Source organism: Lissotriton helveticus, chromosome 3_1 (genome assembly GCF_964261635.1).
Source record: "Lissotriton helveticus chromosome 3_1, aLisHel1.1, whole genome shotgun sequence".
NCBI lineage: Eukaryota > Metazoa > Chordata > Amphibia > Caudata > Salamandridae > Lissotriton > Lissotriton helveticus.
The window spans coordinates 23,540,534-23,561,958 of NC_136061.1; the positions used below are offsets into that span (position 1 = coordinate 23,540,534).

At 45.7% G+C, this 21,425-nt stretch overlaps 1 protein-coding gene across 1 annotated transcript in view; it reads left to right on the plus strand.

The window, feature by feature from the left end:
- Positions 1-21,425, plus strand: part of STK11IP (serine/threonine kinase 11 interacting protein) — a 291,281-nt gene that overhangs the window by 171,363 nt on the left and 98,493 nt on the right. Inside the window, exons 14-15 of the mRNA XM_078683491.1 lie at positions 19,354-19,746; positions 20,507-20,703. Coding sequence (XP_078539617.1) covers positions 19,354-19,746; positions 20,507-20,703 — 590 coding nt within the window. The remainder of the gene's footprint in view (positions 1-19,353; positions 19,747-20,506; positions 20,704-21,425) is intronic.

Below are 21,425 nucleotides of genomic sequence, written 5' to 3' on the forward strand. Positions count from 1 at the left end.
ATGATTTCCCGAATCAATGATGATAAATTATCATGAGGCTGTCGAAAGTATAATACCATGTCGTCCGCGTACATGGACATCAACAAAGGGCCAGTGCGGTATTGCAACCTACGCTGAAGGTGGTTCTCCTGAAACTGCTGAGCCAAGGGGTCCATGGCTAAAATGAAAAGGAGAGGGGAAAGGGGGCAGCCCTGCCTAGTGCCTCGTGACAGAGGGAAAGGATCAGACAAAGTACCGTTAAGACGCAACCGGGCAGTGGGTTTAGTGTATAGAAGAGTGACAGTGGCCGCGAAACATTCCGGCATTTCCATCCGACGCATGACTGAAAGAAAAAAGGTTATATAACCTCTATTTAGAAAGAACAATCGCACTCCTTTTAAATGTCAGGAAGGTGGTAAGTGTGTTATGCTGGTAAGTAGGTGCTATTTGGTGTACCCTTCTGAGTACCAGGGTCCTGTTTATGAAGTATGTAGCGTTATCCTAATCGAGGGTAACGTCCCCAAACGCACACTGTGCAATAAATCTTTTCAAAAGTTTGTTATTTGGTTGAAACAAATAAAGTTTTATTCAAAAAAGTTTATCATTCTTTTCAGTATTTCTTCTTATTTGTTATCGATGTTACAATCACATCCAAACATTATTCATAATTCCATTTTCATTTGCCCAATGCATTTCGGGCACTAGGCCCTTCTTCAGGGGCTCAATCTCTGTTCGAAAAAGGATATACATCACTAATAATTCAAAGAGCATTGTTAAATTCAAACAACATTACATGTCATTTTGCGGTTGTCACATGTGCTGATCACTTGAAGCTCGGAAACCTTATATCCCTCTAGGTGCCTAATAAAGTTTGAAATTTTGTATCTCTTTTAGTGTGTAACGAAGTCTGAAGTAAGGATCATGTGCCTATAAAATTTAGCCATACTAAATAAATGTTCTTTAGATCTGATACTGTTAATTATAGAGGAACTAGCTAAACTGATTCAGGAACTTTCAAAAGAAACAGTACAACTCAAAACACAACTTAGTGAAATGCTTACTAAGGAGGAAATGGATGAAACACTTAAGGAAATCAATATACAATTGGACACATATACCAAAGAAATAAATGAACGCAAAATTAGAACATTTAAACGAGATTCATTAGATTACAAACTACGCGAGGTTTATAACTGGGCAGACATATATGCCAGACGTAGACAACAAAAACCCACCACAGGCAGATCAACTGATAAAACCTCATCTTCAGATGACTCACAACGCAAAAGATACCCACCGACTAGACCGGATGCGAACAAACCGACCGAAAAACCAACCACATCTGGGAGTAGACAAATGGGTACATTGACCAAATCTTTTTTAGAGGCAGGTCCATCAAGATTAGAAGAACCAGGAGGGGAAAAAACACAACCATACAAGACGCCATTGCGAAGAACACGAGGAGTCAAAAACCCTAGTGATTAATCTATCGAAACATCAAATCACAAAACAGGAAAAACAAGTTTTACAAAAAGGTACCTCTTTTGTATCAACATTTCACTCTAAACCTTTGGACACCCAAGTGTGTGTTTACAAATTTATGAGGTTGCTAAGGCTAAGACATTTTTTCAATAACATTATCACACCATCCAAAGAACCCACTAAGGATACCCTGATGGGGTTAAGAAGCAAGAGTAAATGTATCCCACCCACAAGTCATAAAGTATTGGACGCCTATGAAAAAGTCATCTCTAAAGACATTGAAGCCATCTACAAACAACCCAAATCAAAGACCATGAATTTATCGAAAAAAGATTGCCAAACTTTAAAGAATTTGGCCAATAATACCATGATTACCATCAAACAAGCAGACAAGGGCGGGGCCCTTGTCATTATGGATACGGAGTATTACAATGCTAGAGTACAAGAACATGTTATGGATGAAAACATTTATTTGAAAATCAAACAGGACCCCACCACAGAATTTGTGAAGATACTCACGACGATTATAAACAAAGCTATGAATCTCGGAACTATTGGTTCCAAAGAAAGAGAATACCTGATCAAACAAAACCCAGCACAACCATATATCTACATGATCCCAAAGGTGCACAAACAACCCACGCACACTCCTTGTAGACCGATCGTCTCCACAGTGAATTCGATTCACGAACCGGTTGGAAGGTACTTAGACAAACATTTACAACCACTAGTACAAAAGATGTCCACATATATTAAAGATACTACGAGCTTTTTGAATATTCTGGAAGAACACACATCAGTGTACACGAAGGAAATGCTACTGTGTACCATTGGCGTTCAGTCATTATACGCCTCCATCACACACAACCTAGGAGTAGAAGCAGTGGCATCATTTTTGATGCTCACTGAAATGGATCAAAATTTGATGATATTCATTATGGAACTACTGAACTTCACCTTGTACCACAGCTATTTCTGTTGGAATAATGAATACTTTATCCAATCCTCGGGTACAGCGATGGGAAATTGCGCGGCGCCCGCATACGCGAATCTTTTTATGCACAGATTTGAACTTGACAACATACTAGGCAACAATGAGTGGACTGACAATCTGATCTTATACAAAAGATATATAGACAATATATTCATTCTATGGAAGGAATCAGAACAGTCACTACTACAGGTTATATCTCAATTGAACAAAGTCAATGACAGGATCCAATTTACACATTCCATACAAACTAAACAAATATCCTTTCTGGATGTAATGATTACAAATCACCAAGAAAAACTTGAATCCAGCGGGCTTACCAAAACCACGGCCACAAATAACTTACTTCACTTTCAAAGTTTTCACCAGCATTCCTTTTAAAAAGTCTTCCGTACTCACAACTACTACGTATTAAACGCATTTCACCTACAGAGAACACATTCCGTGAGAACATGACAACCACAATTGACAAATTTCGAGAGCGAGGATATCCAAATGGCATCCTTCAAGAAGCAGTTTCAAAGATATCCAAAGTCGACAGAACGTCTCTGCTAAAAGCTAAAGAAAAACCTACCACTCAAGAAAGGATGGTTTTCATTTCCAAATATTCCACAGAGAGTTTCCATATCAAAAGGATCTTGTTGAAACATTGGCCATTACTGGCCCTGGAAGAAGACTTTAATGGTATATTTTCTTTACCACCCAGATTTGCATATCAACGTACCAAAAATATCAAAGAGGTATTAAACAAACAGGATGATTCTAAAACAATGGTATATAAAGGGGCATTGCCCTGCCACAACTGTGGTAATTGCAACGCAATCATCAAAGGGAAAGAATTTCGACATCCAAGCCAAGGAACATCAATCAAATTGAAAGTTAACACAACCTGTGACAGCCGCAACGTAATATATATGATCAAGTGCCCGTGTGGCCTGGCATATGTAGGCAAAACTGAAAGAAAAATAAAGACAAGATTGATTGAACCGAAAAGTAACATACGAACAAAAAGTGTTCAATCACCATTGGCTGCACATTTAAATACCTTCAATCACACGGCCAGTCAAGTAAGATTTCTCATTTTGGAGCAACCCTCGATTTTACCAGGCAGAGATAATTGCCAACACCTACTAAGACGGGAGATATTCTGGATGACCTTTCTCAGTACAATTCAACCGAAAGGACTAAATGATCGGTGTGATTTGAACCGCTTTCAATAATGATTTTTTGAACTTTACAGTGACCATGATGACCTTATCTAGGATTCAGTAGACCCTTTAATAGAACAGTAATATATGACGATGTTTATATGCACTGTTGATTTTGCATTATATTGACATATACTCAGTCTGGTTCGGGTGTCTGGGGACACTGCCAACATGGGGACCTGCAAGTTGCTGAAAATGTCTTCTTAAAGAGGCTTCTTTTTCTTCCAACGTCGGCCTCAAATGAGCTGGTTCACAATGAGGTGGGGTTGGAATACCTGTCTGATTTAATACGACTGGCGCCCCTTATGGCCTGGAGGTCCATTTGGGCCAAGGACGAAACAGGCTTCACTAGGAGAATAATAAAAGACTGCCTCCGCCTGGATAAATCTAGTAAGATCCCCTGGCTCAAATATGTCCTGTCCTCATATAATGATGTGTTTGATCTGGATGTTTTCGTGGACCCAGCAAGTGCCACTAACATCGCAAAACAGGAGCTCAAACTTGTTTTTTTGGGGGAGAAAGCTAAACTGCGTAGAGAAGCCAGTAGCCAGTTTAACTCACATTTATTTTATAATTCCTACAACTTGGCTGGTTATGGCTTTTCTAAGTACCTAAAAGTAATTATTAAGCATTCTCACCAGTATGTTCTTACCCGGCTGAGACTAGGGATTGTCCATAATCTGGTGGCCTTCCCCATGATGAAAAAACATATGTCATCACCCTGTCCATATGACGGAGTCTCCAAACAGAGCACATTGCACTTTCTGCTAATTTGCCCCTTGTATTTGCACTTCCGTATCATTTATCTTAAACCCCTTTTTATGAAATATTCTGTGTCCACTGTTACAACTGCTATGAGACTTTCATTTGCACTTGATGTTCCGGATATCTGCTTTTATACTGCGACTTTTATTCTAAAATCTGTGTCAGCTAGGAAAAGCATGGAAATTATGATATAACTGTGAATATTCCCTTTCCTGTATAAATTGCTGTTATGCTGATGTTATCCTTTCCCTTGTGTGATCATATTGAATCCTGCATTTTATTTTTAATAGTTTTAACAATTTTCCGGAGATGTCTGTAATATTTTACGTGCTTTTATGATCATCTTGAATGATCGAATAAAGTTTTCAAATCGAAATCGACATATACTCAGTATGTTTAATAATGATGTTAATACCAGTGATTCATTTTCGAATGTTGAAGCTCACACTTTCCCTTCGGTGAGGGTATCACTAGAATTGCCTCAGAGTTAATTCATTCACGTTTTCACATATTTCACAAATGCCGCCACTTGTTTCCAAACTAACTTTATTATTTACGTTGACACTTTTAGTTTCACTAGTATCACGGCTGCTAACATTGTAGTCTGTCTTTCATTGCCGGTACTTTGTTCTCGAAGTCTGCCGTCGATACAAATTTTGCGCGAAGGATTTAGACGTACCACTGAGCCTATCAGCGTGTACTTCCGGGTCACGCCTACCCCGACGTTACCATGTCGCGAGTCTGCCGATGTTAGGTAAGACGCCAACTTTTGTCTATCTTAACTTCGGTCTTCATACAATTACGGTATTTTGACCGAGTTGATTTTCGTTTTACATTTTTAGAACTCGGACCGATTCCATTACAATTAACCGCGAGGTTACGACTTCATAAGGCTTGACAAGGTATTTCAATGGTTGTGTATTAACTGCCAGATAGCGGCGTTTATTTTTATGATCTCTGTTCTTCATCAACATTCACTGTTTACTCTAGATATAAACTTTGAGTGATATTGGAATACTACCATATGCCCATAAGACTGTTTAGCGCGACATTGGAGGTATGACTTTGGTACAGCACCATGTTGTAATATGTTCACACAGGGATAGTTTATTTTCTGCAAAGTTTTTACCCACTCTCTATATTCACGACTAGACCCCTGACTACCACGCTTACTAGCTACGTTTTTTGCATGAATACATTTTATAGGCACATTATCCATACTTCAGACTTCGTTACACACTAAAAGAGATACAAAATTTCAAACTTTATTAGGCACCTAGAGGGATATAAGGTTTCCGAGCTTCAAGTGACCAGCACATGTGACAATCGCAAAATTACATGTAATGTTGTTTGAATTTAACAATGCTCTTTGAATTAATAGTGATGTATATCCTTTTTCGAACAGAGATTGAGCCCCTGAAGAAGGGCCTAGTGCCCGAAATCCATTGGGCAAATGAAAATGGAATTATGAATAATGTTTGGATGTGATTGTAACATCGATAACAAATAAGAAGAAATACTAAAAAGAATGATAAACTTTTTTGAATAAAACTTTATTCGTTTCAACCAAATAACAAACTTTTGAAAAGATTTATTGCACAGTGTGCGTTTGGGGATGTTACCCTCGATTAGGATAACGCTACATACTTCATGAAAGAAAAAAGGGCCATTCCAGGGAGTCGAAGGCCTTCTCCGCGTCCAATAAAATTGCGGCGGCCGGCGTGGAAGGGTCAATACGGTCCAGTACAGTGAATAATGTACGGAGATTGAGAGAGGTGGACCTGTGTGGAACGAAACCCGACTGCACAGGGGAGATAACCGATTCCATCAGGAGCGATAGTCTAATGGCAATGACTTTTGCTAAGATCTTGTAATACAAATTTAGCAATGACCGTGGTCCGTATGAGCCGCATTGCATGGGGTCTTTCCCGGGTTTAGGAAGTAAAATGATCACAGCTTCCTGGAATGTCGGGGGGAGGATACCCACCTCCAAGTCCTCCGCAAAGACCTCGACCAAGCGCGGGACAAGAAGGTCCTTGTACGCTTTATAAAAATCAGCCGAAAAGCCGTCCAGCTCGGGGGCAGATGTTGCGCGTAGGCCGTAGGGCATCGATCGCTTCCACGATGCTGTCAGAGGTAATGGGGGCCAGAAGAAACTCCTGCTTGTAGCGCTCCAGATACAACAGAGCTACCTCAGATAAATAAGTTTCCTGAGCGCCGAGATCCCCGGACAGGCGCGTGACGTAAAGGGTCTTATAATATGTAAGAAACAACTTACAGACCGCTGGGGTAGAATGAATGGGGGAGCCGTCTAGTCCTGCCATAGAGATGATACATGTGGGGCCCCTAGGGGGGCGTAATGTGTTGGCCAATAGGCGACCCAGACGTTCGCCCTCCCCATACCGCCGCGCCACGCAATGTTTCTTAAGAAACAACAGTTCCCTATCAGCCGCGTCCCGAAATTCGACACATAACTCCAAACGGTGGGCAGAAAGAGAATCAGAGGGAGAAGCGAGTAGTTCGTGGTCCACTGCAGCAATTTTCTTTTTGATCTGATCTAAAGTAGAGCGTAGATCGCGAAGGACTCCGGCATGTTTGGAAATACAAACACCCCTTATCTAAGCTTTAAAGCCCTCCTATAAGACCGCCCATGTGTCAACAGTACCCGTGTTCCATTCAAAATACTCTTCTATAGCCTGTCTTACTTCCTCACTGAAAGCGGGGTCTGCCAAGGCCCGGCCGGGAAAACGCCACTGCCTCTCATAACCCCCCTCACGTGGAATAAATAGCTGAAGAAGAACCGGGCAGTGGTCGGAAAGAGTGTGAGGAAGAGTCTGGACCGAACCCAACCAGCCAGCCACTCCAGGGGAGACCAGCCAATAATCGATTCTAGTCCAGGTGTTGTGGAACCCAGAGTAATGTGTGTAGGCCGGATGGTGTGCGTGCAGATGTGACTCTATGTCTACCAAGGAATACTGTGTACAAATCTCACAAAGCGCTATGCGAGCTTGGGGCTTGGAGTCAGGAGTGGAGGCAGTGCTGTCTCTAGAATGGTCCAGGAGAAGGTTAAAATCCCCACCCATGATCAAGAGCCCTGCGTCTATGGCAAGGAGGCGAGTCAACAGGGAGTGATTGAATGAGGGAGAATCAATGTTCGGACCATACATGCATACAAGTGAGACCCTATGACCCATCAACTGACCAGTGACAATCAAAAATCGGCCTTCAGTGTTGCAATGTGTGGAATAGTGTGCAAATTGGATCCTTTTATGTACAAAAATAGCGACTCCTCTTGAATATGAACTGTAAGCAGAGAAGCACCTGTGTGGACCCCAACCTGAAGCCATAGAGTTGGCGCCCGTGTCTGCCAAGTGGGTCTCTTGCATAAAGAGGATATCAGTCTTATGTCTAGCTACATAGTTCAAAACCTGTCGACGTTTCCTATTATTATTCAGGCCACGCACATTCCACGTTAATAACAAAAGCCCGGAAGGACCGGGCACATTTCCTAGCTGCACCATATATACAATACAAAAAAAAAGTCAGTGTAAAAAAGCATGACATCATATAAAGCAATCCTCATCATCTCTGAACTAACATATCCATCAAAAAACAAAACAAAAACCCCCAACCACCCCCCACCCACCCTCTAACTACACAGAAAGAGGAACACCCTAACAGCACATCCCAAAAAACAAACCATGGAGGTATTCACCATGGGGCATGGCGACGCCACGCCAGTCGGGCACCCCAGCAATCAAACAACAGAGCAATCAAATAGCAGAGAAATATGCGAACGAGCCATAGCCAATAAAACACTATTAGGGCCAATGAACAATACAAGACTGTCCTCAACCGTTCCCCGTCTGAGAAAAGAGGTCCACGCTAGCTTGTGAGGTCTGAAGTGAAGGGGAATGGGGCTGCGAGCTGCCTGATGCCCCACTTTTGTTATTCTTGAAGTCTCGGAAAAATTCTTGTGCAGCATGCGGAGTGTTGAAGATCCTCTGCCTGCCATCAATGTCAACCTTGAGACGAGCTGGGTAAAGCATGCCATAACGGAGTCCCAAGTTTCTAAGCATGGCTTTGACACTTTGATACTTTCGCCTGGCCTCCTGCACCATGACTGTGAAATCCGGAAAGAAAGAAAGATTCCTACCCTGCCACTGGATCTCGCCCTTCTCGCGGGCCGCTCAGAGGGCAGTGTCCCGATCACGGAAGTTCATAAGTCTTGCGACAATGGTTCTTGGAGGTAAGCCTGGTCTGGGGTGAGGGCCTAAAGAACGATAAGCTCGCTCGACAACAAAGCCTTGGGTGAAGGATTCTCTTCCAAACAGGTCTGAAAGAAGCTGCTCCACGAATGTGTTTAGTCGGCCAGTGGCTGTCGTCTCCGGAATGCCGAGAATGCGTATGTTGATGCAGCACCCCCGGGCCTCCAAATCTTCGTTCTTTATAGCCACTTCTTTAAGGATCTCCTCGACCCTCGCCAGCCGCTTCAGAGAGGAGGAGGACCCGTCTTCAAGGTCCGAAACCCTAGACTCCACCATGTCCAGCCGGCGGTCGTGACCCTTTGACCCTGGACCTTCGCATTCATGTCGACCAGCTTCTTATCCAAGTCATCGAAACAGGCATCAAGGGCCTTGAAGCCAGCTCTCATTTCGGCTATCATGGCAGCAGCCAGGGGGGTCGAGTCGGTGTCCTCCTGATGGGGTGCGGCTTCCGCAGCCGCGTCTGCCGCGGGGTCCGATGCGGCAGTCGGCGGCTTGTCAAATTGGAGCTTGGGCTGCCTCGGGTCCTTCTTGACCATCTTGGCGAACCAGCTGCAGTCAAATTGCGATGAAGATGACCAATATCCAGTTCCCCTAATAGGGCACGTGTGGAAGGCGCAGCCAGGCCAGAGGGCAGGAGCGGAGGCGAACCACTGATCTTATGGCAGGGGAAGAGCCGCTCACGCAGTCAGGAATGCAGGCCCTGTGGAATTAACAGCAAGATCCTGGCCCCCAAACAAACAGCGTGCAGGTATCAGCAGAGGCGCCACAGGAATGGAGCAGGTGGATGGACCAGCACAGTGCCAGGCATGACCATCGTCGCCGTGTGGGTTGGCAGAACGGCTGGGGGAAAGTCAGGTCGCGGTCCGCAATGGCTGTAAACGATCAGCGTTCCCCCATGTGCAGGACAGGCTCGGGCACAGCAACCCCTCAGGCAGGATCAGAAGTCAAGGTGGGACCACTTAGCAGGGACGGCCACTTAGCAGGGACGGTCTGGGGATCCCGACAGCAGTCAGCTCAACCGGGCTATCGGGCCTTCAGGTGCTAAGTAGAGGGGCCTCAAACCGGAAGGAAAGGGGGGATTAGGAAGGTCCCCAGCCCAACCGGTCACAGAGCGCCCTCCAGGCACGGAGGGGGGGGGGAGCACGAACGTCCACCCTCACCGGCTCACCATCAAACCCCGACCCCCACCCCAACCCCAGATCGCCTCGCCCGCCGCCCGCACCCAGGTCCAGCCTGCTCACCTACTCTAGGCCCCGGCTTCCGCAGCGCGGTAGGCCCGAAGGCCAAAGGAGCCGTACCAGCTGCGGGGGCCAGGCAGGGGAGAGGCAACCGGGTGACGGGCCACAGGAGCAGGCCCTGGGGAAGGCGGGAGCAGGGAAAAGCAAACTGGCAGGGGGAGGAAAAGGGCAAGGACTCACCCTGTCCCTGGCGGCACCGAGATGAAGATGGGAAGGCCCCGGCCGGGGCCCGACAGTATCAGGCTCCAGCGACGTCCCAAGGAATGCCTCAGCTGCTACGGCGGCATCAGGCACAGGCGCCGAGCCCCGCACTCCCAGGGAGGAGGTATTGGCGTGTGTAGGGTCTCGCTCAACGCAGGATCGAGGCTGCTGACATCGCCCGACCGGCGGAGCTCTAGTCGGATGCGGCCATCTTGGTCGCCTCCGTAGCCACGCCCACGGATGCAACATCTCTTATTCCTTCTTGGAAGTTGAGTCTGCTGGTGATGGAGTCCTTGGTGTGAGAGAGAGGATAAGTTGGGTGTTATTGGCATCGGATACCATGCTGAGTCTGTGCCTTCTGATGGTGGCGAGGGGGGTCATGTAGATGTTGAAGAGCATGGGGTATTTAAGTATATAAGGTAAAGACGATCCTTGGGGTACTCTGCAGTTGAATACCGTGGGTTCGGAGAGGAAGGGTGGGAGTCTGATTCTTTGGGTTCTGCCAGCGAGGAAGAAGTTGAGCCAGTTGGTGGTGGTTCCCTACATGACACTTCGTGGAGTCTAGCGGTGAGTGTGAGGGGTCAAAGGCTGCAGAGAGGTTGTGTGAAATCAGGGCTGCAGTGTGGCCTTGGTAGAGGAGGGTGCGGATGCCGTCTGTGGCGGTGAGAAGAGCGGTCTCAGTGCTGTGATTGCTGTGGAATCCGCATTGGGAGGGGTCAAGGATGGAGTGTTCTTCGATGAATTTCGGGAGTCTGACATATGCCTGTTTCCACTTGTCGGTAAAGATGCTGGTTTCGAAGGTGGCGTTGATAGTGTGTCGTAGTTCCAGGGTGATGGCAGCTCTGTGGAAGTTGTTCGGGGCACAGGGGTCTGTGGGGGCTCCTGAGTGAATGCTTTGCATGGTCGATGCAGTGTCTTCGGTGATGACTGTGGTCCAGTAGGAGAGGGTAGGCTGGCTGACATTGCTGGCGGAAGGGGAGTCCGGTGTCTGGTCGTTGAACTTGTCATAGAGGCCCTAGATTTTCAGATGGAAGTAGGAGCTGAGCTTGTTGCAGAGATTGTGGCAGGGGGTGTTATCCGTGGTCTCGCAGGGGGGGGGGGGGGAGGTTTTGATGTCTTGTGCCGCCCTGTCAATTATATTTTAGCTGCTATGATTTTTTGGGACCTTTAAGCAGCATTTGACACCATAATTCATTAGTTTCTTTTGGCCAGGTTTGTGGGACATATAGTTAAGGTTCTGCCCTTCCGGGGTTCACGGGTGTTGTCGCTGATAGAACATACATTTCACCTTGTGTGAGTCTTTTTGTGACTCCATTAACTCGCCTGATTCAATCATTTGGTTTCTCTATGTGAATTTTCAGACTATCGAAGACCTTGTTTCTCCCAGTACAGGATTCAATTAATCTTCTCCTTATTCCTGTACTATGGTTTTAGCCTGCATTATAGTTGAGATGTTTTGTTTGCGACTGATGCCCTTTTTGTGTGAAAGTTTGTGCTCCAAATGCCTGACCTAAACTACAGTAATAGGGAGTTAAGGTGTATCAACAGAGCAGCGTACGTCTCATACAGCAGAGTACAGCATGGGGCTTTATTTTACATCACCAATCTGGCAGAAACCAGAGCACCTACTCCCAGGGTATTATAGATTAACGGGGGAAAGTGCCACTGGCAGCTGTTGAGCACCGTGGGGTACCACATCCTTCACTGCCGGGGTGCGGGAAAGATGTTTGCTGGTGCCAAATCCTTTCCGGACACTCGCAGACTCCTTAATGAGGTAGCCCAGTGCTCACTTCTCCCTGCCTCATTAATACATGTGATGCCACTAGTGACTTTATATATACACACACACTGGCACAGACAGCCAGACACACACACATACAGACACACACACTGGCACTCACAGACAGACAGACACACACATATACACACACACTCACCCTCACACTCTCACACACACACACACGCACACACACTATCACACACACACACCTTGGATGACTCTGGGAGGAATTCCCTTGTAGTCCAGGTCCATTCAAGCATCAAGGTGGTGGGCGGAGCAATAGAAAGGCCCAAGGACAGCTGTTACTGCCCTCAGCTCCTCTCTAGCCGTGCACACCAGCTCCAGCCACTTTTTCTGCCAGTGAGTTGTGGGAGAGAGGGTGGGAGGAGCAGTCTGTATCCTCCCACCCTCTTTTCCATAACTCCTTCCACCCCATCTACCGAAGAAGATAGCCATGAGGTGGGGATTGGAAGCATAGATTAGTCAGTCCCCTTTCAATCTCTGCTCCTGATCCAGCTTCAGGGAGTTACTATTTCTCTCAGTGCTTCTCTGTTCAAGAGATCCGTTGAGGAAGGAGCTGTGTGTCCTAGGAGCAAGGCACTGTTTGAATTTACTTTAGCCCAACTTAAAATCCACAGTATCTGGCTCCTTTCTGGGCCCCAACGAGGAGCCTGGACTTTGGTAGGATTGATTCTTCACAAACACAACAAGATGATGGACGGGGCAGTGAAATGTTTCAACCACTTGCCCCCAGTCTAGAGATCTCGGTTGAATCCATTGATCTTTTGCTCACTTCGCCACCTACGTTTGGAACCAGTTCTATGCAAATTGGTCTTGACCCTGCTCTTCCTGGGAACAGCCTATCCCGAACTGCAAGGACAGGTCCTCCCTGGACCACAAACAAGCATCCTGGGACCAGTTTCAAGGTATTATCCCTCATCAGCCAGGCTAGCTTGAATCAAACGATGCAGTGAGTATGGGACCCACATCTGGGCATACCCTGCTAACTTAGGGTGAACAAAGTAAACACAACAAGATGATGGACGGAGCGCTGAAACGTTTTAACCACCCCCCCCTAGACTAGAGATCTGGGTTTCAAGCTAGCCTGGCTGAGGAGGGGTAATACCCCGAAACTGGTCCCAGGATGCTTGTTTTTTGGTCCAGGGAGGACGTGGTGAGCAAAATAACGATGGATTGAACCCGGATCTGTGGCTTGGGGTGAATGTTTGACATTGTTCAGCATTCTGTCCATCTTTTTGTGTTGCAGGATTTATTATTTGCCAGAGTATAAAATCCTATCATTGCACAACTCTTAACTAGGGAACGGACACACACACACATGAACACCCAAACCGAGCAGCCCTGATGAAGTTTTTATTTTTCTGTAGCAAAAAAAAACAAAGTCAAACTAATTTCTCAGCCTGGGGGTCGATTGCCAACTAGGGAAACGTACCAACCCCAAACATTTCTGAACACTAGGCCTGGAGGATTTCTGAGTAGTGTGGCTTGCAAAGATGTCAAAACCTTTTCATGCCCAGAATATGTAGTTAGAAAAGGTTTTTGTCACATTCCCCCCTAAAAAAAGTTCCAGAATGGATTGGCAATAGCAATACCTTCACTACTCACAGTTCTCTGTCCTCACACTTGCACAAATAAAAACAGTGCCTCACAAGTATGGGCGGGTCTATCATAACTGTCAGGAACAAGCCAACTATGTGACCAGTTGAAATTCATATAGTGTCATGGAGGTCTTCACTTATTGCCTGTTCTGGTGCAGGTGGCTCATCTACCCATGTGGGGTACTCTTTTTTGGGGGGGAAATTGTGGGACCAATGGGTGGCAAAACTTTTGCTATTTGCCTGAAGGTCTGAAGTATTCTGTGACAGAAAAAAATATATAACAATATATGTGTATTTGTACCTAAAATATATTTATTTGGGTAAATGTCTGTATCAATTTCTCATAAATTAATGGGGTTAAATTCTCCTGGGTGCTGTCCAGCCCTTCATGCAAATACTGCAGATATCGCCATGGGATTCTCCCCCTGTCCAAAACACCCCCTGGTGTCCAGGATGTGGAACCCGGCTTGGAGCCACAAAGAACACACACATGTATGATAACCCCACGCCCAGAAGATGCAAGGGAACACAGTTTTGGGTCAAGCCTTGAGTGGGATATGTTCCTGTGCTAGCAAGACTAAAGGTGACTACCATGTAAGATTGAACATCTAACAAATGGATCTGTTCAGAGGGACTGAGCATGTTTTGGGAAAAAGCCCAGAAACCTGACCGTGTTCTGCTGGCCAGCCGTACCAAGCAAGGAAGGTCTGGCTTCCATTAATGTATTTATTAATTCAGACATTTAAAATGTATATAGTTTATGTACTGTTCATATAGTTTTGAGTTGGATGTGTCATCAGTAGAATAGTGTTCATAAACTTTATTTGTCCATTGCTTGATCTAACCTATCTCGACACTATTGAGTGTGAAGACCCCATTCCCTAGGAAAACCAGGCATGCCGGGCAACATTTCCCTAGTTATTTTTTTGCGATTTAGGTTATTCATTCGAGACATGCAACAAAATAGTAAGCTGAATTGTTAAAAATTGGAAATATCTCCACATTTGTCTTAAATCTTAATGCTGTAATGAGATATCAATGCTGGTTTGCGCTGAAGCATATCCCGGAATATGCCAAAAAATCAATATAGTTTTTAAGGATTCATATAATGACTAAAGAGACGTATGTGCGTGAATAACCTAACACTATTTTTGTTTAAAGCTCCCGCATAGAGGTGCGCAAACACCCCTGGAGTTAAAACATTAAAGAAAAGCTTATTCCATAAAGGAACCCCGTCTGGAACATTTGTCCATTGTAGGTGGAGATCCGTGTTTCTCCTCTAAGTACCACAAGAACCACAACTTGTAAGTGATGCAAAGGTCATAGTTCGAAAAGGCCAGTAGGGTAGGATTTGTGTTCTGTGATTGAAGCCTGCATTATGTGTCATCGGTGTGCTGATTGGTCGCGGCAGTTGCTGGTAGGGACTGATGAAATGATACCCGCTTGCCAGGCGTATGAGATGACAAAGGTGTGGATTGTAAGGACTGTTGTCCTGGGCAGTAGAACCCTCTGCCGATAAGTGTCAAAAATGGTTATTTGAGTGGAGACTAGAGTTTGCTTAATCAGTATGTTCTGTCTCTGCTGAGACAGCCTGGAAGTGTATTCATTGTCCTAGTATGTTCCTCGACTCTCTGACCGTTTATTCACTGTCCCTTTGTCCCTCTCCACAACCGCAGCGTGTTCTCTCTACATCCTGGAGTTTGTGTCCTTCTACTGGCACCCATGAATTGAGGGACCAGTGTACGCTTGTCCAGAGTGGATGTTGGCTTGCCCATTCCCAGTGCCCGAGTGCAATGTTGTCATGTTCTGCCTCAGTGTCCCTGTGTCCTCTGAAGCATCAGACCCTGACAAAGTTTGATGTTCCGAAATGCGTCAATTATTATTTTAATCCCTGAGTTGAGTATGATTGCAAATGCATTGCGGTAATCAAATTGACAAATTACAGAATGAAATCCCTCATTTTAACGAGTCAGTTGGATGCTGAATTGATTCGTATTTCCATCACAAATCCTTGTTTAAATACAAAACTATAGCTGTAGAGGGAAGTGGAGCCAGGGAAGTGCGGTGACCAGGGGGTACTGGGAGATCTTCTGCTTCTCTCTTACTTTCCAGTATTGTTGAGGTGGGTAAACGATGAACAAGCACAGTCCGAGGCTTTGGGTTCCTTTTCACTAAAGTGAACACACAAAGTGTGGTATATTGTAGTTATAGTCTGTGTATTGTAGTTAAAGTCTGTGTATTGTCTGACGAAGAGTGCAGTATCTTCCAGAGTGGCTGTATGCTTGCATCTGTATGTGTCTGTTTCTGTTCCATGTGTCATGGTGTTTTCAGTATTCCTTGCCCAAATCTCTTTGCTTCACCGTTCAAGTGTTGGTGTGTCTTCTGTGGGTATTCCTTGTCTTAGTGTCTGCATCTGTCACTGTCTCCATGTTCTTTATCCCAATGTGCTCTTCTCTGAATCACCCTGCATTTGTCTCCCAGGCCCACTGTTGTTCTGTTCCGAGGCTCTTTTATTTTATTTATTTATTTTTAAAGTTTTATAGAGCGTAAACCAGACCCGTGAGGGTATCACAGCGCTTTACAGGGTTGACGGATGTTATACAAAAGAATTAGGATTGGAGGATACAATTGGGATACAAAGGGGTAGATACACGATACCGGAACAACAAGCAGTCTCAAATCCCAGATACATTTGAGATAAAAACAGGTAGAATCATTATACAAGAAAATAAGTAGTCTCAGCTCCCGGGTGGGATACCCAGAAGGGCCGGGAAGGTATCATCCGGAAAAGCCATGGATAATGCCGAAATGGTGGATGGAACAAGGTTGTTGAGGAGATTTTAATGCGATCGTTAGGCGAGGCATTTTCCCATTTGGAACATCTTGGTCTCCTTTTTTAAGCGTGCCAAAGACGACAGTCTTCTTATGGTGGGCGGGAGAGAGTTCCATATTCTTGGAGCGGCCCCAGAGAAGGCCCGAGTGTAGGTTTTCTTTTTCCGGAAGCGAGCTGGTTGGAGCAAAAAGTCTCTAGCAGACCCTTGATTTTCTGGCTCCTCCGGATATAACGAGTTTCTTGGTGAGGAATGCAGGGGAATTGGAGTATAGAGACTTGTGAGTGATGCAAGCCAGCGTAAGTTGGATTCTGGCCTCGGGATGAATCCAGTTCAGAGCTTTGAGGTGGGGAGAGATGTGGTTGAATCTCCTTGAACCGGTTAGGAGTCTGGCGGCGGCGTTGAGGCAGGCTTTCAGTGGGGCCAGCGAGTTCTTGGACAGACCAGCGAGAGTAGAGAATCCATATTCTAGTCTGGAGATGACTAGTGCCTGGATTGCTGTTTTTAGGTCGGGAGTGTCGAGGAATGGTTTCAGGTTTCTTAGGTAACTCAGGTGGAATCTGGCAGTTTTGGCCATCGAGTTGATATGGCCACGCATGTTTAAACTGCCGTCTAGAGTTATTCCAAGGGATTTAGCGGAGTCCACAATGGTAGGAGGGCAGTTTAGCACTGTGATAGCCTTGGTCCATTCCTGGATGTCTGAATTGGGTTTAGGTGGGGAGATGAGAAGAAACTCTGTTTTTTTTTTTTGCATTAAATTTGAGCTGGTTAGAGGTGATCCAGGGAACAGTCTGCTTCAAGGCCTCAATAAGGGAGAGAATGTCCTCGGGAGAAGACATTTTAATGTAGATCTGTGTGTTGTCGGCATACATGTGGTAGGCGATGTTGCCGGTGCCTAGCACCTCTGTGAGCAGTTCAAGTTAACGATTGATAAGGGTGGGGGACAGGGTTGAGCCTTGGTGGACTCCCACCGTGATCGGAGAGAGAGCGGATAGGTTACCGTTGATGAGGACTCTCTGTGAGCGATTTTGGAGGAAGGACCTAAACCATTCAAGGACGGTGCCATCCAAACCCATCCTGAGTTTGAGGCGTTCAAGGAGTGTTTCGTGGTTAACCGTATTGAAAGCAGAGGATATGTCTAGGAGGATTAGGAGACAGGTTTTGCCTTGGTCCAGGGCTTGGAGGGCATCATGCACGCTCAGTCTACATGTCCCTTGCAATCCTCACAGGTCAAACCTTTAAAGTGCAAGAGGGTATCAGTGATGGGTATGGTTCTTCCCCCCCAATAAACGTTTTAGAAAAAACAGGACTCAATTTAAAAATGGCTAAAAGCTTTAAGTTTTACAGCTAATCTAACAAGACACTAAAAGAACTGTTGGAATATTTCATAGTTTGCCGTTTGACCTCAACTCTATCCTGGGTTGTTTGGGAGCTGGCATTGTTCTAAGGACAATTTCATGTGTGATCTAGGCAGTTCAGATAAACAAGGTCAGCAATTTCACAAGTCCTCTTATTTTTTAACATATCTAAAGTGCCTTTCTTCAGTTCTACCTTCCAACGTCTTTCCTTTCTCTAAACTGACCATTGCAATACTGGTTAGCACAATGAAATGGTGCAGCGATTTCTCAATCTAGGATCCTATACAGCAGGAAAACCTTTGAAGTCTCCAGTAAATAGTTCTAAATATAGCAGTAAATAGGTAAAAAGGAATATCAATAAAGAACATGAAATAGCACCACTTCAACCATGAAATAAACATCAAAGTAGTAGAGCGAGTCCTCTGATTGCAAGGAAATCAAAACAAAAATTAGACATAGCTGTACAAGCAATAAATCAACTACATTTATCCCCAAACACCAGTCTGTAATTTTGAGCAATATTATAATAATTCTATAAATGGAAGCTTAAAATATTCCGGTTTACACCAGGGGCATAATATTACCAGATGAGGAGCTGGGTCATGGTCTGTGAAGGCACCACGAGTGCATACTCAGGAGTTTATGTCAGTGCTGGGGAGAGGGCAGCAGGGAAGGATGGAGTGGCAGTGTCAGATCCCGGCTCCATCTCTCACTGCTGGCATACAAGCATGCCCTTGAAAGGCTGCAGGAGCTCCTGCCTGGGGTGGGGGACAGTTAGTGACCACCCACAGGACAAGGGATGCCTTTTCTGTACTCCATTTCTTCTCCCAAGGCCTCCCATGCCAGGGGTCATTTAGCCTCTTTCTAGGTGACCCTTATTGCACCTCCCAAAGCCCCTGTGTCTCCACCAGGCCTGGGCGGTGAATTCCGTTCCGCTCTCGGAATATGGTTAATTTTGCGTTCCGCGGAGAACGCAAAATTGCCCAAAATTCTGCGTTCCCCGACTTCGCGAAGTTTTATGCTTGTTCGCGTTCACAAAATGCGTGTTTGCAAGATATTTCCCGGCGAGCACACAAAAAGCGATTGCGAACATTAAAAAAGCATAGCGAACAAGCAATTCTGCGTGTTCGCGGAATTTCTGCGTGTTCGCGGAGATTTTTTACCGTTTCACGGAGATTTACGTAATGCGATTACGCAAATTCCGCCCACCCCTAGTCTCCACCCCTGCGTGAGTATTGACACAGACAAAGAGCTTTGCTTACATGCAAAAATGACTTTCAAATTAGTATAACTGCATATCTTTTCCTCATGTGGAAAATCTCTTTCCCTATACACCCACCAGTCGTGTATTGTAACTTCTCACTGCTGTCCTGAAAACAGGTTTACGCCAGTTGTCAGGAGTAAATATCAGATTACTTTGTGGTGTGAATGGAACATAGAAATGTTTTTGATTACCCATAAACCGATGAGTTTGAGGGTGTTCCCAAACTTACAAGAACCTCCTTCCCTGTAAGGCCCACTCCCTGCCAGCAGATGCACTGATGTATAATGTTGAGCCCTGTGCCCACCCCTTTCTCGATTCCTTCCTGTATGGCCTTTGCCTCACGTTACTTGTGCTTCTTCCTTTTTGCAGATATCGTTCTCCATCACCAGCAGGACATCGCACGCATTGACAGTTTCCGAGATCAGTTTGGGGCAGACTGGCTTCAGTACAGACACCATCTGGAGAATGAGCTCAGTGGGTCCCAGCAGGATGAACCCACAAGCATTGTACATCACACAGATGTCACCGACGCTGAGGTCCCACCCGCCACCTCGAGTGAGAGCAAGGTCCAGGAGGAGGAAAGAACCCTGGACTTGGGAACAGGAATCTCCCCTCCCAAGGACACCAATGAGCAATCCCAGAAGCCCTCAGTGAGGGAAGCTCCCTGTGAACGAGAACAGGACAAGGAACTTCCAGCAAGCCTGAAACAAGAAGAACACATGGGCGAGGAAAAGAGGAATGTGGATCCAAAGGATGTAGAGGGTAAATCTTGCATTCAGGAATGACTTGCATCAAGACCCTTCTGAAAAGATCTCTCTGCTTTCTTCCCTCAATACTTCCTCTTACGTGTGCATGCCGTGCTCTGTGCCTGCTTTCTGCTCTCTTCCTCTTACGTGTGCATGCCGTGCTCTGTGCCTGCTTTGTGCTCTCTTTCTGTGCATACAAGCTCCTTCATGTTTGTCTCCCCTCCTCCTTGTGTGTGGGGACCTTCCTCTGCAGTGCTTTGTGAGTCTACCCCCATCTGTGCATCCCTATGTTCGGAGTCTCCCCACTGCTGCGTGCCTCCCAAGAGGTATGGTTCCCCCATGCCCTGCTCCTAACAATGCTTGTTCTTATTGTCCGTGTCCACGGCTTCCTTGGGATGCTTTCTTATCTACCTTATACCTTGTGCTTTATGCTTTACTTTTCTTTGTCTGTACCGGTCTTCACAGTCTCCACTCTGCTATCGCTGCTATGTATACTGTTGATTCTACAGGCTGTCTCCGTTTGCTACTTCCATACCTCTCTATGAAGGGCCCTGTCTACATTCTCAATTCTCTTTTTTTTTGTCATTGCCGACTTTTTTGTAGGTGTTGTATGCCATGTCTGGTGTTCTCAGTATGGTTCAGGCCCCAACACAAATACTATACAGACTTTCCAGTGTGCTCAGTCCTCATGTTGCATGCACAACTTTCTCTGACTGTTTAGGTTTATATCCGGGGCACTCTCTGATCATTCCCCTCTTCCCTGTTTGCATTTCAAGTGGACCTGTGTGACCCCATCGTGGTCTGTCCCTTCTTGGGAAAGGATCCAGCTGAGACGGAGGATGACTGGATCTTCCTGCGTGTGACCCGCAGGCATCTTATCGAGGTGGATCTGTCGAATGCCCAAGACCTGCAGAAGATGGAGCTGCTCAGCTTATTGAACATCGAGACGTCTGAAGTTCCCTGGAAGTGGAAGGTGAGTGTTTATTCAAATTAGAGTGTAGTCACATGTATGTGCACCCTGGCAGCGTGAATGTTAATCTGAAGAATGATGGTTGAGCAACGTCCCTGTCAGGTGTAGATAGGCAGACCCATCACCTCTTAGACGTGGTCAATATCTAAGGCTTCTTGTCTCTCTGTAAGTGTCTTCATCCGAAGTTAGATGCTGAGCTCTAAATGTTCCATTTGTTGATGGATCGAGACATGGACAGAATCACTTATGAAGAACAACGTGGAGTCATGCAGCGCTTGAGCCGTTAGCTTACTCGAAGCCGCGGCAACTGGTCTGTGGCGGATGGTTTCTGGCCGTTACTGATACCTGTTATCTATCGCTTTGTGGCAGTTACTGGAGGATGATCCTTGTGAAAATGCTGACACACTCACGATCTGCCACATAGCCACTGGCTGTATCACTTAAATTATAATATTGGAAATCATACCTTGATCTCTAGTGTTTGAGTACTGTGGGAGTGATATGTTTTATCCAGCATTGAATCTTTCATAGATTCACATGCTTGAATCATTCCCGTCGTCTAAGTGGGAGTCCCACAGTATAGTAATAAAGCAGTAGGTAGTTGTATAATAGGCTATGATGGCAATAGAAAATTAGTTTAGCAGCCTATCCATATCCTTTTTTTAAAGAAGAACCAAACATGAACTATGACCAATCAGGCGACAGCAGCCCCTAGAACCTTCCCA